General features: G+C 43.8%; 1 protein-coding gene across 3 annotated transcripts in view; it reads left to right on the forward strand.

The window, feature by feature from the left end:
* Positions 1-18,105, forward strand: part of LOC125464068 (solute carrier family 2, facilitated glucose transporter member 11-like) — a 64,296-nt gene that overhangs the window by 25,470 nt on the left and 20,721 nt on the right. For all 3 annotated transcript variants that reach the window (XM_048556084.2, XM_048556083.2, XM_048556085.2), the window contains 3 exons: positions 1,231-1,355; positions 2,807-2,936; positions 5,179-5,327. In XM_048556084.2, the coding sequence (XP_048412041.2) occupies positions 1,231-1,355; positions 2,807-2,936; positions 5,179-5,327 (404 nt within the window). The remainder of the gene's footprint in view (positions 1-1,230; positions 1,356-2,806; positions 2,937-5,178; positions 5,328-18,105) is intronic.

The following is an 18,105-nucleotide window of genomic DNA, read 5'->3' on the forward strand; positions in this document are numbered from 1 at the left end:
GTGAGCAGTTTTGGGCTCTGTAGCTAAAGATGGATATGTGAGCATTGGAGGGATTCCTTTGGAGGTTTGCAATGATGATCATGGGGATGAAGGGCATGTCATATGAGGAGCAATTGAGGATTCTGGGTCTGTAGTCATTAGAGTTAAGAAGGCTGAGGGGGAATCCCATGAAACTTAGGGAAAACTGAGAATAGTGTGGATGTGGAGGAGAGTAGGACCTGAGCACATTGCCTCAGAGTGAAGGGATGACCCACTAGAACTGAGATGAGGAGGAATTTCTTCAGCCAGAGGGTAGTTGAATCATTGGAATTCATTGTTGCAGGGGGCTGTGGAAGCCAAGTCATTTGTGTGTATTTAGGATAGAAATAGATAGGCTGTTGATTGGTAAGGGAATCAGGGGTAATGGGGAGAAGGCAGGAGAATGGAGAAACCTATTAGCCATGATTGAGTGAAACAGTGTCTATGAGCTTAATTCTGCTCCTTTATCATGGTTTAATGGAGCCACAGGAGTGAGAGTGGTTGGGGCCGGCGGTGGGGGTGGTTTTTACTGAGTGGAGGGGATGGAGCTTTCCATTGTGATGAAGGTACTCTCTGCCCGATAAAACACCTGGCATTGGGAAGGAGGTTTGAGATGCAGATACTTGTCCCCCACCCTTTCCTCCAACTCCCCTGATCCTCTTCCATGGTTCTCACCTCTCCATCCCACCCTGAATTCTCTCCTCTTTGGTCTAGGTTAGCACCATGATCCTGGACCCTCTGGCTGCCAGCTACTGCTGCTCCCAGTACAGGCACGAGGAGCTTCTGGCCTCTGATTAGCTCTCAGCGGGCAGGACTTTGGCCGCTGGAGGTCTTTGATTGCGTAGAGGGCTTAATTCAGTGCCTGAAGGGCACATGATTCCACTGGACATGACCTCTCCCTGCTCACAGAGCTGGTGGGGCTTACCCGCTGGGGATGGGACTTCCTGCCAGCGCTACAGAACCCTGCCCAGAATGTGCAGTCACCGAAATGACACGGACTACAGATCAGATCTGGGATCTTCCACAGCACCGCATGGAGGATGAATCAGGAATAAATCCAAGTGCCCCTCAGTTCCATTGAAATAAGTGTGATAATTGGAGTGTGAATCTAATTTCCTGAGTGTAATTTATTGCAGATGTGATTATGATAAGGTGGAGCTACTTTCATCATATTTTACTAACTGACTGACTTTCATTGCTTTCTATTTTTAGGAGAAATTTGCTGCTGCTGAGCAATGTTTTTATACTGGTTGGTGCTTTGTTAATGGGATTAAGCAGAGCAGTCAAATCCTTTGAGATGATTTTAATTGGGAGACTCTTTGCCGGAATAAACGCAGGTATCTTTTGTCTAACAGTTTAAGATTGCATTCACGCTGATTCATGCAAAGTAGTCATACACGGGCATCAATGGAATGGGCCAGAGTGAGAGGGAGAAAGAAATTTCTCCAAGCTGTTGTTATTTTAGAAGTCATTTAAAGTTCAGCATTGCCGTTTTGGAGGCCCTTAACTGCGTATCGTTTTTTGTTTGGAAACACTCCAGCTGATCAAAGGTTCTGTACTTCAGCTCAATTGAGAATTATCTTTATGTGGTGGCATGGTGGCTTAGTGGTTAGCACTGCTGCCTCACAGCGCCAAGGACCTGGGTTCAATTCCAATCTCGGGCGACTGTATGTGCGGAGTTTGCACATTCTCCCTGTGTCTGCGTGGTTTCCTCCAGGTACTCCGCTGTATTCCCACAGTCCAAAGATGTGCGGGTTAGGTGGATAAAAGGGTAGGAGAGGATGGGTCTTGGTGGATTCTCTTCAGAGGCCGTGTGTACTTAATGGGCCAAATGGCCTGCTTCCACCCTGTAGGGATTCTATGATAATGAGTGTTTACAGAGCTATCTGCATTGCCCTGTGCTAGTCAGTTGTGGAGCAATGTACTACCTTGGGGTCTTGTGCTGGGAGAAACAAAACTATCACACGTAGAATTTGGTCTGGTACTTGGCACAGTTTGGGTTATAATTAGTTATGGTCACTTCAGAAGAAGTGGAGAGCAGAATCATTTGGGTTTTGCCCCAGTGTTCTCAATCCTCTGACACTCTGAAATAGCACATCTGAATGGTGAGCAAACGTCTTGCCCCTCCCCAGAGTTAAAGTGGCTGTCGACTCACGGTCTTCAAGCTCAAACTCCAAGAACAGGCAGCATTAGAATATAAGATAACAAAGTGTGGAGCTGGATGAACACAGCAGGCCAAGCAGTATCTCAGGAGCACAAAAGCTGACGTTTCGGGCCTAGACCCTTCTTCAGAGACCTCTCTGATGAAGGGTCTAGGCCCAAAACGTTAGCTTTTGTGCTCCTGAGATGCTGCTTGGCCTGCTGTGTTCATCCAGCTCCACACTTTGTTATCTTGGATTCTCCAGCATCTGCAGTTCCCATTATCACAGCATTAGAATATAACTGCTTTATTATTCGGTAGTTTTGAGAGAGCTGTGGATGAATGAAGGCAGAGGGACAAAATGTAAGCACCACTATTTAACGCAAGGTGATGCCCAAACTATAATCCAGTACATTGTAGGTGAGGGTTATAGGCTGCATTAATGCACTGTTATGGACAAAAATGTCCAATTTCTTTATCCTTTCATGGAATGAGATTGTCATAGACAAGGCTAGCATTTGTCCATCTTTAATTGGCCTTGAGAATGTGGCTGTGAGCTACGTTTTGAATCTCTGCTGTCCATTGCTACAGATTTGTTAATCCCTTTAATCTTGGCTCTCTCAAATTCCTTTTTTGTTTTGCTGTGAGGTGTGGGAATGAACATTAACCCCATGTATCTCGGTGAGAGTGCACCAAAGGAAATCCGAGGCATGGTGGCCCTGTCGTTTGCTCCATTCACTGCGGCTGGGATAGTATTGGGACAGACCATGGGACTTGGGTGAGTCATGTTTCCTCCTCAGTGAAGATAACTGTGTATTCTAGAGATTAAGGCTTTAGTGTAAAGTTTGTTTCGTTTTCATCTGTTCCCAGGGGAGGCAAGTTGTTGTTGTAATGAAACCTGACCTTCCATCTTGTGCACATTTCCAATATGTAGACAATACCTTTGCATTTTTTGCATCTACAGCTGTGTGTAGGGATTTTATCACATTTGTCTCTCTCCATCCAGTGCTTAGATTCATTTTTGCAATGAAGCAATTAAATGTAGTCCCTTTTTTTGACGTGCCATTTGAGAAAACTGTGATTGGTTTCTCCGCTCTTGTCTACCCTAAACCTATCTTCACCACTCAGTATGTTTTTATCTACGTGTGCTGTAGGATGACCGTGATCAGTCAGGCCCTGGCCACTTGGTCAGGTGGTAAACTTGATGAAGAAAGGGAATATACCAAAACTATCCTGCAGGACAATATTTGTCCTGATCAGCAAGGATTAAGGAAATTTGCAAATGGGCAAAGCCCACCACCATCAGACCTGGAATATGCCTGGTCACATTAACCTGGGAAGGCAAAGCACTGTAAATTAAAATATCAAACAAGTTAAGGTAACCATTTGATGCTGTTGCTGTGCAGTGGTTACATGAGTGGCAGGGTATTACTGTCAGTCCAGAAAGACCTTCTGCCTATCTTACAATCCTAAAATAATCACTAAGACTCCAACTGTGACTCATTTAATCTTGGTAGAAACAACCAGTGTTCACACACTGGGTCCCATTCTCCACAAATAGAAACAATATGTTCAAGAAATGTGTCTCTTTTGAGTTGCTTGGGATTTCTGCATGGCAATGTCTTGGCCAATCAGATTGACATCAGGCTTATGGGCAGGCAATGCCATAACGGTAATATTATTGGACTACTAATCTAGAATCCCACACTATTATTCATGGCTTCAAATCCCACCATGGCAAATAGTGAAATCCAAGTTCAATATAAATCTGTAATTAATTAGTCTCATGGCATCCCTGTAACCACTGTGTATTGTCTCGTGTGTCACTGTGTAAAACTCATCTGATTCACTGATGTTTGGGAAGGAAATTTGCCATCTTTACCTGAATGGTCTTCTCCAGATCCACAGCGTGGTTTTGCTTGACCTCTGGGAAAATTAACAATCAGTACTGGTCCAGACAATGACACAGGCATCCCACGAATGAGAAAATATTCAACTTGTCCTTCTACCAACATCCTTTTCTCCTGCAATGTAAATTGCTGTGTTTGTTTGAAATTTGATATTCTTGTGTTTGTCCTTATGAGTGCAAGACATAAAGCTTTGATAACATGCCATGTTTTAATCTGTTATTAATTATACATCAGGCAAGGAAATATTTATTACATAAAAAAATCCCAGGTAAAGGTAATGGTGTGCTTGAATACAAAATATGAAAGATCCTTTTATTTTGTACATTCACCTCAGACTGGGAAATGACACAGAGCAATAGCTGCACCTAGCTGTCGCTTAGATACAGGGGTTTAGAATTCATTCCCATACCTCTGAACAAATGGGAAATTGAAGTTCCATGACTTACAGTCAAAAGGCCAGACAGGTCTAGACATTCTTATTTTGCACAGGACTGTGATTCCTTGCTGAGTGTCTGTTATACTCTAGATAGACTATTTGAGGTTTGTTTAGATCCATGCCTCTACTTCACTATCAGGTTCTTATTATTCGAACACCAATAACATCAGAACCTAGTTTTTATGCTGTATACTAACTATAATCCATTGTAGGATTTCATTGTTTCTGTCCATGTTTCAGAATACGTTTTTAATATATTCCTGTTAGTGCAGTAATGTGCCATTATTCCTAGTGTTATGTCAATAACCATCAGTACATCTATCTCTACAGTGTAAAAATTGTTGCATAGAAAAGTATTCTCCATACTTGTTATTGTCTTTTGCATGATATCTGTATCATTGCAGTTAGATTATTTATTATTGACTAGTTTGGTAACAGTAAATGTCATGCAGCTGTCGCTATGAGCCAGTTCTTAGTCAGAGGTGAATGCTTTCTAGGAATAGAAAGTAAGAGGATCTTTTGATGCCTTCACATTCAATGGCCAACCTGACTCCTTTTATCCTATACCTGGGTCTGTGATGGGATCTATATTGTATTTACTGCTCACAGCTGATAGCGTGAAGTACAAGGTGTAATCTTTAGGAAATGAAGTCATTTCCTCATGCTAATTACAGAGAGATTTTGGGTACCGAAGAATTGTGGCCTTTACTACTGGCATCCTGTGCAGTACCATCTCTGATTCAACTCCTCACTCTGCCATGGTGCCCAGAGAGCCCCCGGTACCTGCTGATTGACAGGGAGAACGAGAACAAGTGCATGAAAGGTAAGTGAGTCACAGACGGAAGAATGAATACTTTGTGCACATTGGTTCAGAGTTTTTGGGAGTGGCTAGTGTTGATGTTCTCGAAATCATTACGCAAAGCAGGCCTTTCATTATTTTAAAACACAGAGCTATTTGTATTTTCTCTGCTCGGCTCTGCTCTGTACGTGTTCTTTCCCCAAAACCTCTGTCCAAAGGGCCTGTAGCCCTCTGACATCCCACTCGAGTAAGCATCAGTAAAGTCACTGTAATCTCAGAAAACCATAGGGTTGCTCTGTAGTTGGAGAGAGACAAGTGATTATGGTTTAACTTGAGGGTCATCACACCTTGGGGGCAGGAGAGAGGTTGAGAAAGAGGGACCTTCATGGTAACCTCGTCCAATGCAGGAATGGAACCCACACTATTGGTTTCACATATGCGGCTTGCCAAACTGCCTATCAGCCATCATCTCATCCTGATGTAAACTTCATTTTTAAAATCCATACAGAATCCTGCACTTTCCTTGATAGTCGGGGTCCTCTGGACATGTTGGTTCCATTTTCAGTTTCACAGGGACCTGTTGGCCTGCACACACTCTACACTAGCAAGCTGCTTAGGAAGCACAGTCACACATTGCAGGATGCAGCAGGGATAGTTTGCATGCATGGAGTTAACGCTTCGGGTCCGGTGACCCTTCCTCAGAACTGACCGAAGGGTCACAGTTCTGAGGAAGGGTCACTGGATCCGAGACGTTAACTCTGTTTCTCCTTCACAAATCCTGCCAGACCTGCTGAGCTTTTTCACCAACTTTGCTTCTGTTCCTGATTTATAGCATCCTCAGTTCTTTTGTTTTTTAACTGCCACTAATGGTGTGTTGAGGTGTTCTTTAATGCAGGCAGACTGCTTCTCATGCTTATTACTTTGGGATGGAGGAGAATAAGAAGGGACATCTTGGTGAATAGCACAATGAGATGTCAATGTGGCAAACACGCTGCACATTTATTCAACCAAAAGGCTACGTCAGCAACTTCTCAGTCCAGTCAAAATAGGGACTGCTGTTAATCAGAGGGTGCTGGTACTGCCAGCCATGGGCACAGCCTACACATTGTCAACTGACTTTGTCGAGGCCAGTCGTCTGCTTGGGACTCTCATCGTCAAAGAATCTGTCCTATGCCAGCCCAAGGTGTGCTCAGTGGTCAATCCTGAAAGACCAGCACAAGCAGTCTGGGGGCTCACAAATTCCCAGACGGAGAGTTGCAAACACAGGGGTTTGGTCAGTCATGCCTAGAAGCTGCTTGTTGAAGATGGTCACAGGTCTAGGTCTCATACAGTCTGGGGATTTAGTCCATAGAACCTTCAGAAGGGTTCAAAGTGGAGCATGTAGGGATGGAGGGGAGAGTTACTGCCAGCACGGGGTTGAGGAAATTAATGCCAAGGGCATTTGCAGAGGTGGGGATAAGGACAGGGTCAGCTGGGAAACTCAAAGTGAATTGGGAGGCAGGGGTAGGTGAATCAGAATTGGAGATCGTGGTGAGCCGTCAGATGATGGTATTTTCTGACTCGCCATTGGAACTTACAAATTGAATTTGAATATCTCAGTAACATGGAAGTTAGCAGCAATGATGTTTCAAAAAAGGCCACTACTGGCTGAAGGAAAATCACTGTTTGTCCAACCTCCAAGGACATGTGAGATCCACACAACGTCACTTCCTCATCAGTCATGTAAGAGTAACAATGGTCTGTAGTGAATGCAGTGAGGAGTAGAATGCTTGAAGTGGGAAGGATGTCAGATTGCAGTCAGCACTCATAGAGAGTCATACAGCGTGGAAACAGACCTTTCAGTCCAACCAATCCATGCTAACCATGTTCCCAAATTAAACTAATTCCACCTGCCTGTACTTGGCCCATGTCTCTCCAGAGCTTTCTTATTTATGTACTTATGCAAAATATCTTTTAAACATTGTAACTGGATCATCTGCGTCTGGAAGTTTATTCCGCACATGGACTACACTCTGTGTGTAAAAGAAAAATGCCCCTCATGTCCTTTATAAATCTTGCCCCTGTCACTTTAAAAAGATGTCCCCCAGTATTGAAATCCCACACCCTTGGGAAAAGACACCTGCCATTCGCCTTGTACATACCCCTCGCCATTTTAAAAGCCTCTATAAAGTTATCCCTCCACCTCCTTCACTCCAGTGAAAAAAGTCTCAGCGTATCCAGCTTCTCCCTATAACTGAAACCTTCTATTCCAGGCAATATCCAGGTAAATCTTTTTCCAATTTTCTCTTGCTTAATAATATCATTCCTATAACAAGGCAGCCAGAACTGGAAACAGTACTGTCCTTTTCTATGATGTGGTGGTCACTCAGCAAACACAGCACATTCGCCAAGTCGCTGCACAAGCTGAACGTGAATGTCAACGGATGATGGAGACGTGTCCAGATTGTCTCACTGTATGGAGAAATGTGCTCAGCCCTCATCTGCAGGACAAACCACTCCTGACTATTCTGACAGCTAAGAAACTCTTGTGTTGCTGCTATTCCCAATGCACATCTGTTCCATTGAAAGCCATGGGCCCTGCCCTTCATTGCAGTTTGGTTGCTGTGGCTGCCTACCTAAGAAGGTGAGAACTGAAACAGGAGGAATGGAGCCAGTAGCAAGCCCAGAGCAGTAGCAGGCCAGTGCAGAGGACGAGGTCACAGCTACAGGTGCAGAAGGATGCATCGGGAGCAGAGGAGCCCCAGAGTTTTCTGGCCCCACTCTGTTTCCTAGGGCTGAGTGAGGCGCAGTGTCCACACAGATCCCATATGTCCTGGGACTGGCAGAAGTTTGCTGGATGCTAGAAGGCTGCAGGCGAGGGAGGTCATCCTCTCCTTACAGATCTGAAAATCACTGCTGTTGTGAACATGGATTTTTGAGTGTCTCCCCTCCACCAGGGAGTGATGGGAGACCTGTGTAGGATCTCTCATGCTTATCACCTATGTGTGCACCCATAATGCATCAGGATGGTGACCAATGCCATTTCCAGCTGGTTTTGATTACCAATGCGGTCAGTGCTGCAGTCTGGCCAGGAGGGTTCGGGAGCATAGCTGGCTTCCCCCAGGTACAGGGTGCCAAGGGCTGCACACACGTGGCACTGAGACATACGCTGACACCTATCACAACTCTCTGCATTTCATCAATGGGAAAGGGTTCCATTCCGTGAATGTTCAGCTAATCTGTGGAGGTGTGTGCCCACTACCTTGCCATCTGCCATGACTCCTACATCCTGAAGCACTCTCGTGAACGTGGTGCGTTTGACATTCTGGGTGCCTTTCAAGGCTGGTTATTGCGGGCGAGGCTACGCTCTGTGGCTGTGGTTCATGGCACCTCTGTGCAACCCCCCGATTGATGCAGCGCGCAAGTTTAATGATGCCCTCCCAGGGCTGCGGTGGACCAGACTGTAGGGCTGCTGAAAATACGGTTCCTCTGCTTGGAATGCTCAGACGTTTGGAAGTATTGTCCAGACAGAATGTGCCACGTCATCCTTGCATGCTATGCCCTGCACAATTGGAGCTGGCAATGAGGCGACGTGCTGGATACTGAGGAACTAGGGGAATAGGAGCAGTCGTGCGAGGAGGAGGAGGAGGACAGAATGCACGTTAGTCAGAGGAAGCTGTGTCGGGTGTTGCAAGCCAGACAGAACCTCACTGCAACCCCCACCCCGTGCCCCTAACCCCATTCCAATAGATTTGTGAGCTGGGTGAAGCAGGCACTTGTTGACTGTAACATAATCTTTAATCATGATTGTGCATTGTGGGAATGAACTTTAGCCTCAATTGGATTTTTTTCTTTTTCTTTTGTCTGGCTGTAAGTAAAAGTTCATGTTTATACTGACTTGCCAATATGACGGGCATGGAGGTGAAGGTAGTATTGACTGAGAGGCTGCTCAGTTTTTGGGTGACACTAGTCTTTCAAAGATGGCATGGGAACAAGGGACACTGGCCTTTTGGCAGATATCCGCTGAGTGGCAAGCTGTTTGAGGAACAGTAGGTGGTAAGCTGGGGCTGTAATTGTGCATGTTGGATACCATAGGGATGTGGTAGGTAGTTAGCCAAGTCTGGTAAGCTATGGTGAGAAAACACTTTAGACATTGTGGTGAAAACCCTTCAAATAAACTAAACACAATTTTGGCTTGGCCGAAACAAAAGAAGGTTCAGTGCAATGAGTCTTCCTTTCTTGCTGGGATAAATCTTTGCTGAGAGTTACTAGCTGTTCTTAGAAGTCTGTCACTGAATCTCTAACATCCTGCCTTTTGACCCAGGCCACGAGTTTACTTTAGCTCACCCTCCCTTCATAGCCAGTCTTTATTTAGGTTTAAAATACTAATCTTAGACTTTTATTTCTTCCATTCAAACTGAATGTGAAATTGTATCATGTTAACGATAGCTGTGACCTACAGGTTGCCCTACCTTAAGGTTATTGTTTTAAAACTGGCTTAATACCAGTCTAGAATAGCTGCTCCCTGGTCAGTACAACATTGTACTGCTTTAAGATATTGTCCTGAATACAACTGCTTGAGCTCATTTCCCAGACTATCTTTGCCAATCTGATTTGCCCAATTTATCCACGTTTATTACATTCATCTTCTTACATGCCCTATTTATTTCTTTCAGAGTATTCTATCCTACGTCGTAGCTCCTGTTATGGGTCCTATTAGCTACTCCTACAAGTGAACAGTTCTTATTTCTACTCAACTTAATTCTATAATCGTGTTTTTTTGGGCTAAGGTTATCTCAATGACATTCTTAACTAATGGAACATTGAAAAATGCTGAATTTGGTATTAAGGAGGCTTAGCAATGCACCTAGAAAAGCATTATATGATTAGAATGAATCAATATGATTTTACTCCTGGGAAATTCTGTTTGTCAAATTTATTAGTACTCTCTGAGGAGGTAACCAGTTGGGTAATAAAAGGGGTTGAGTAAACGTAGTATACTTGGAACTCCAAAGATCATTCAACAATATACCACACAAAAGGTTAGTAGGTGACATAAGGGCTCATTGAATTGGGAATAATACATTAGCATAGATAGAGAATCCCTCAATAGATAGGAAGCAGACAGTTGGCATTAACAGGTCTTTTACAAGTTGACAGACAGTGAATGTTGAAGGGTTCTGAGGTTCAGTGCTGGAACTCCAGCTATTTATAGTCTATACTAACAACTTGGACGAAAATACAGCAGGTATTGTTTCTAGGTTTGCAAAGCTAGATGGAAAGTGAAGTTGTGGGAAGGGCACAGAGATCCAAACGGAAGTTGACACATTGAGTGAGCAACAAGATAGCAAATAGAGTATAAAGCATTGAATTGTGAAGTTATTCAGTTTGGCTATAAGAATAGGAAAGCAGAATATTTTCAAGAGGTGTAACATTTGTAGGCTTTGGTGTCCAAAGAGATTTGAGTGTGCTCTTAGAAGGATTGTAGAAAGTCAACATGCAGATAGAACATAGAACATAGAACAGTACAGCACAGAACAGGCCCTTCAGCCCACAATGTTGTGCCGACCATTGATCCTCATGTATGCACCCTCAAATTTCTGTGACCATATACATGTCCAGCAGTCTCTTAAATGACCCCAATGACCTTGCTTCCACAACTGCTGCTGGCAACACATTCCATGCTCTCACAACTCTCTGCGTAAAGAACCTGCCTCTGACATGGCCTCTATACTTTCCACCAACCAGCTTAAAACTATGACCCCTCGTGCTAGCCATTTCTGCCCTGGGAAATAGTCTCTGGCTATCAACTCTATCTATGCCTCTCATTATCTTGTATACCTCAATTAGGTCCCCTCTCCTCCTCCTTTTCTCCAATGAAAAGAGACCGAGCTCAGTCAACCTCTCTTCATAAGATAAGCCCTCCAGTCCAGGCAGAATCCTGGTAAACCTCCTCTGAACCCTCTCCAAAGCATCCACATCTTTCCTATAATAGGGCGCCCAGAACTGGACGCAGTATTCCAAGTGCTGTCTAACCAAAGTTTTATAGAGCTGCAACAAGATCTCACGACTCTTAAACTCAATCCCCCTGTTAATGAAAGCCAAAACGCCATATGCTTTCTTAACAACCCTGTCCACTTGGGTGGCCATTTTAAGGGATCTATGTATCTGCACACCAAGATCCCTCTGTTCCTCCACGCTGCCAAGAATCCTATCCTTAATCCTGTACTCAGCTTTCAAATTCGACCTTCCAAAATGCATCACCTCGCATTTATCCAGGTTGAACTCCATCTGCCACCTCTCAGCCCATCTCTGCATCCTGTCAATGTCCCGCTGCAGCCTACAACAGCCCTCTACACTGTCAACGACACCTCCGACCTTTGTGTCGTCTGCAAACTTGCTGACCCATCCTTCAATCCCCTCATCCAAGTCATTAATAAAAATTACAAACAGTAGAGGCCCAAAGACAGAGCCCTGTGGAACCCCACTCATCACTGACTTCCAGGCAGAATATTTTCCTTCTACTACCACTCGCTGTCTTCTGTTGGCCAGCCAATTCTGTATCCAAGCAGCTAAGTTCCCCTGTATCCCATTCCTCCTGACCTTCTGAATGAGCCTACCATGGGGAACCTTATCAAATGCCTTACTGAAGTCCATATACACCACATCCACAGCTTGACCCTCATCAACTTTTCTAGTCACATCCTCAAAAAACTCTAAGGTTTGTAAGGCATGACCTACCCCTCACAAAGCCGTGTTGACTGTATTTGATCAAGCCATGCTCTTCCAGATGGTCATAAATCTTATCCCTCAGAATCCTTTCTAACACCTTGCAGACGACAGACGTGAGACTGGTCTATAATTGCCGGGGATTTCCCTATTTCCTTTCTTGAAGAGAGGAATTACATTTGCCTCTCTCCAGTCCTCAGGTACGACTCCAGTGGAGAGCGAGGATGCAAAGATCTTCGCAAGTGGCGAAGCAATTGCATTTCTCACTTCCCAAAGCAGCCGAGGACAAATCTGGTCCGGGCCTGGCGACTTGTCAATCTTAATGTTTGACAAAATTTTCAGCACATCAGCTTCCTCTATCTCTATCCATTCCAGCATGCACACCTGCTCTTCAAAGGTTTCATTCACTACAAAGTTCGTTTCTTTCGTAAAGACAGAAGCAAAAAACTCATTTAGGGCTTCCCCTACCTCCTCAGGCTCCACACACAAGTTCGCTATGCTATCCCTGATCGGCCCTACTCTTTCTTTGATCATTCTCTTATTCCTCACGTAAGTGTAAAATGCCTTTGTGTTTTCCCGGATTCCTTCTGCCAAGCCTTTCTCGTGCCCCCTCCTGGCTCTCCTCAGACCATTTTTGAGCTCCTTCCTTGCCTGCATGTAATCCTCTCTAGCTGAACTTGACCCCAGCTTCCTCCACCTTATGTAAGCTACCTTCTTCCTTTTCACAAGAAGCTCCACCGCTCTCGTCATCCAAGGTTCCTTTATCTTACCCCTTCTTGCCTGTCTCAGAGGGACATATTTACTCATCACTCCCAACAACTGTTCCTTAAACAGTCTCCACATGTCTATAGTTCCCTTACCATGGAACAACTGCTCCCAGTCCATGCTTCCTAACTCATGTCTAATCGCATCATAGTTTCCTCTTCCCCAATTAAATATCCTCCCATTTTGCCTAATCCTCTCCTTCTCCATAGCTATGTAGAACGTAAGGCAGTTATGGTCACTATCACCAAAATGCTCTCCCACCACAAGATCTGATACCTGCCCTGGCTCGTTTCCGAGCACCAAGTCTAGAATGGCCTCTCCCCTCGTCGGCCTGTCAACGTACTGCGTTAGGAAACCCTCCTGAACACACCTTACAAAAACAGCTCCATTCAAATCTTCTGCTTGAAGGAGGTTCCAATCAATATTAGGAAAGTTAAAGTCACCCATTACAACAACCCTACTGCGTCGACACTTTTCCAAAATCTGCCGACCTATGCTTTCTTCTAACTCCCTGCTGCTATTGGGGGGCCTGTAGTAAACCCCTAACGAGGTGACTACTCCCTTGCTGTTCCTAATTTCCACCCATACTGACTCAGTAGGCAGATCTTCCTCGACAAAGGAAGCTTCTGTAGCTGTGATACCCTCTCTGATTAGTAGTGCTACACCCCCTCCTCTTTTTCCCCCCTCCCTATTCTTTTTAAATGTTCTAAACCCTGGAAGATCCAGCAACCATTCCTGCCCATGAGAAACCCATGTCTCTGTTATGGCCACAACATCATAGCACCAGGTACTGATCCATGCTCTAAGTTCATCACTTTTATTCCTGATACTCCTTGCGTTAAAGCAAACACATTTTAACTGATCCCTTGGTTCCTTCCCAGGAAAATCCTTCCCACTAGCTGGTCTACCTCTTGCTACTGCCTCACCTGCATCAACGCTCACCTCTGGTATACAGCTCAGGTTCCCACCCCCCTGCCATACTAGTTTAAACCCTCTCGAACTACTCGAGCAAACCTTCCACCCAGGAAACAGATAAATGCAAGTAGCATGTTTGCTTTTATTGCATGGATATTGGGAGTACAAGAATAAGGAATTCCTTCAAAATGGTACAGGCTTCTGCTGAGTCTATATCTGGAGTACCACATATGGTGTTGACCTCCATATTTACAAATAGACAGTACTGCGAGGAGGGTAGGGTAGTGATCATTGCCTAATTTGGTCCCTGGGCTGAGGAGGTTGTGCTATGATGAGGGGAGAAGCAAATAAGGCCGAGATTCTTTGAGATTTGTAAAACTGAGAGGGGAACTCACTGAGGCATAGAAGATTCAAAAGGGTCTTACAAGGTTAGATGCTTTGAGATTGTTTCCACTGGTCATGGAACCTAAAACACAGGGGCATGGTCTGAGGATAAAGTGCTCATCTTTTAGTGTGAGATAAAGTGAAATTACTTCACTCAAAGGACTGTGAATCTATTGGATTCTCTGCCTGAGAGGGTGTGGAGTCTCTGGCATTGAATATATTTAATGCTAGGAGTAACATATTTTTGATCTCTCAAGGAATCGAAGCATTTGGGGAGTAGGCTGGAAAGTGGATTGATGCCCAGTATCACCATGATCATATTGAATGGCAGAGCAGACTCGATAGCTCATACAGTCCGCTGTTCCTTTTTCCTGTGTTCATATATCATTTTAAAGAACTGAATCACTCCCCCACCCCCATTTAGTTTACTCCATTAATCTTTAGTATACACTCCCCCTTTACATATATAGCAAACAGTAGACTCACCAACTTGTTACTGTCTTCTGCTGGTGTTTTAATTATAAAGTTTCTACTCATAGATTATTTAAAATGTTACATTTTTCTAATTTCAAGCCACTTACCAAGCTGTCTAAGAGCAGTTACCAACTAATCAGCTTACAACATTTCCTGGGATATCACTGTTCACTTTTTTTTCCAAACCAGGGGCCTTCTTGGATTCCCTCTGCCTCTCTCTCAAAAAGGTAAGCTCTATAGGCTTCACACCTTGGGTTGTATTTTATTAGTTCCCTGGTGTAGGGAGGTGATGGCCTCGTGGTATTGTCACTGGACTGTTAATCCACTGGTCTCGGGTTTGAATCCTGGAATAGGAATTTAATAAAAATCTGGAATTAAGAGTCTAACGATGACCATGAATTTATTGTTGATTGTTGGAAAAGCCCATCAGGGTCACTGATGCACGTTAGGCAAGGAAACTGCTATCCTTGCCTGGTCTGGCCTACATGTCACTTCAGACCCACAGCAATGTGGTTGACTCTGAACTGCCGTCTGGGCAATAAATGCAGGCATAGCCAGTGACACCCACATCCCATGAATAAATAAAACAAAATATGGCTCCCTCAGGTCTACTCTCCTCTGCCTTTCTCCCAGAAGGCAAGGAAAATAAACCAGGAAATGCCAACTACAGTTTATGAGAAGAGAATTTGAGAGTAAAGTAACCATAATATAGAAAACAGACCATATTAACTTTAATTAATGTGAATAAGTGAGGAGGTAGCTAAAGTAAGTGTTGGTCTCTTAATTGTAGAAACAGGAGAAATTTTCAAGGGAGATAGCAGATATGTTCAAATTTTGTTCACTGTAATAGGCATGAATTATATAACAGCAACAGAGAGTAAATTAGAGGCGAAAAAGAACATAAGGTATTTAATGTCAAATTAATGTCACAAAGAATATTGGAGAAACTTAACAGACTAAAAGCTATCAAATCCCTAGGTGTGTGTATGGAACAAGCTGCCAGAGGAAGTGGTGAAGGTGAGTACAAATACAACATTTAAAAGGTATCTGGTTGGATATGTGAATAAGAAGGGTTTACAGGGATATGGGTCAAATGTTGGCAAAAGGAACTAGGTCACGTTGGGATGTCTGGTCAGCACGGACGAGTTGGATCAATGGGTCTGTTTCTGCGGTGTATGACTTTTATGACTTGATGACTTAGATTCCTTGGGTTCTAAACGAGATAACTCCGGGGATGGTGAATGCTCTGGTTTTGATATTTCAACAATTCCTACATTTTGCAAAGGTCCATAGCGACTGGAAGTTAGCAAATGTAATACTGCTGTACTACTGAAGAAGCACGAGAGAAAAGGGGCAACTTGCAGGTCAGGTCATCGAAAGCCAGTCATTGGGAAATACTGAAATTTGTTATTAAGTAAATCTTAACAAATGTATTTATAAAATCAAAGTATGATCAGATCAAGCCAGTATGGTTTTCCAAAATTTATTTATTAGATTTATTAGAGATTTTTGGGGATAGAAGGGTAGATAAGAGAGAGCCAATCGAAGTAGGTTACTTATATTTCCAAACTCATTAAGTTATCTCAAAAGATTAGTGCACAAGATCAGTGCTGACGGAGTTTGAGAGAATATATTAGGACGGACGGAGGTTTGGCTAATGGACAGAAAGCAGAGTATAGACGTAGAAGGAGTATTTTCAAGTTGGCAAGCTGTAACTATTGGCGTGCCACAAAGATTAGTGCTGGTGTCCCCGCTATTTGCAACTATATTAATAATTTGGACAGAGAGACCAAGATTTATCCAGGTTTGCTCCAGTACTGAGGAGGGCATCAAGGGGTCACAAAGAAATATGAATGTGTTGACATGGGCCAAGGAGTGGCAGATGGAGTTTAATTTAGACAAATATGAGGTGCTGCATTTTGGAAGGGCAAATCAGGACAGGACTTGGGTGTTGCTGAACAAAGAGACCTTGGAATGCACGTTCATTGTTCCTTGAAAGTGGAGTCACAGGTAGATAGGATAGTGAAAATGGTGTTTGGTATGCTTGCCTTTATTGGTCAGTGCATTGAGTATCGGAGTTGGGAGATAGTGTTGCAGCTGTACAGGACATTATTTCAGCCACCTTTGGAATATTGCGTGCAATCCTGGTCTCCTCCTGTAGGAAGGATATTGGGAAACTAGGAAGAGTTCAGAAAAGCTTTACAAGATGTCAGGGTTGGAGGGTTTGAGCTTTACAAGATGTTGTCAGAGTTGGAGGGTTTGAGCTTTAGGGAGAAGCTGAAGAGGCTGGGACTGTTTTCCCTGGAGTGTCAGAGCTGAGCGGTGACCTTACAGAGGTTTATAAAATCATGACAGGTATGGATCGGGTATATGGACGAGGTCTTTTCCCTGGGGTGGGAGTTCAGAACTAGAGGGCATATGTTTAAGGTGAGAGGGGAAATGTTCAAAAGGGACCCAAGGGGCAACTTTTTCCACACAGGGTGGTGCGTGTATGGAATGAACTAACAGAGGAAGTGGTGGAGGCTGGTACAGTTACAACATGTAAAAGGCATCTGAATGGGTATATGAATAGGAAGGGTTTAGAGGGATATTTGCCAAATGTTGACAAATGGGACCACATTTATTTAGGATATCTGGTCAGCATGGATGAGTTGAACTGAAGGGTCTGTTTCTGTGCTGTACGACACTATGACTCAAAGTGAGTGAGCAAAAAGGTTGTAGTTGGGCGAGGAAGTGTGAAGATATTTGCTTTGGCATTAAAAATAGAAACTTTTTTTTTTAAATCTATAAAACTTGCAAATATTGATGTTCAGTGAGAATTGGACATGTTTGTACAAGAAACACAGAAAGAAAGCATGCAGGTACAGCAAATTATTAGGAAGGCAGACAGCATTTTGGCCTTGTTTGGTAGGGCATTGAAGTGCAAGAATAAGGAAGACTTGCTCCAGTCGTATAGAGCTTTGGTAGGACCACATCTGGAGTATTGTGCTCAGCTTTGACTTCCATATTTAAGAAAGGATATATTTGCATTGGAGCCGGCTTGTTTGCTCTGTTTCTGCTCCAAATTCCAGAGTCCCAACAGTGGTCACTGAAAAGTACTGTTTTGTCTAAAGCTATGGTTAGATCCAATGTGCAGTACTCTGTTTAGTTCGGGAAACCCACCTCAGTAAGTGCATGTTTGCCAGTTGTGGATCTAAAAGGGCTAAAGTATAAAGACTTGTTGCCAAACTTCAGTTGCATTCCCTTGAATATTGACTGTTTTAGGGAAGGTAACTTGTGCTGCAGTGATAGTGCCCCTATCTTTGGGCCAGAAGGTCTGTGTTTAATTTTCACCTATGCCCGAGGTATGTCATAATGTTTATGAATGGGTTGATTAAATATGTTTAGTTTTTTGGATTGTTGAAGGGTGATGTTATTGAAAGAGAGAAACCTGTCTCATGTATGGGAGGCCATAACAATGCAAGGTGTGTGTGTGTGTGTGTGTGAGAGAGAGAGAGAGAGAGAGAGAGAGAGATGTGTGTGAGATGTGTGCAAAAATCTGGGTTTTCTTGTTTTA

This window comes from Stegostoma tigrinum, chromosome 26 (genome assembly GCF_030684315.1).
Source record: "Stegostoma tigrinum isolate sSteTig4 chromosome 26, sSteTig4.hap1, whole genome shotgun sequence".
Classification (NCBI taxonomy): Eukaryota; Metazoa; Chordata; class Chondrichthyes; order Orectolobiformes; family Stegostomatidae; genus Stegostoma; species Stegostoma tigrinum.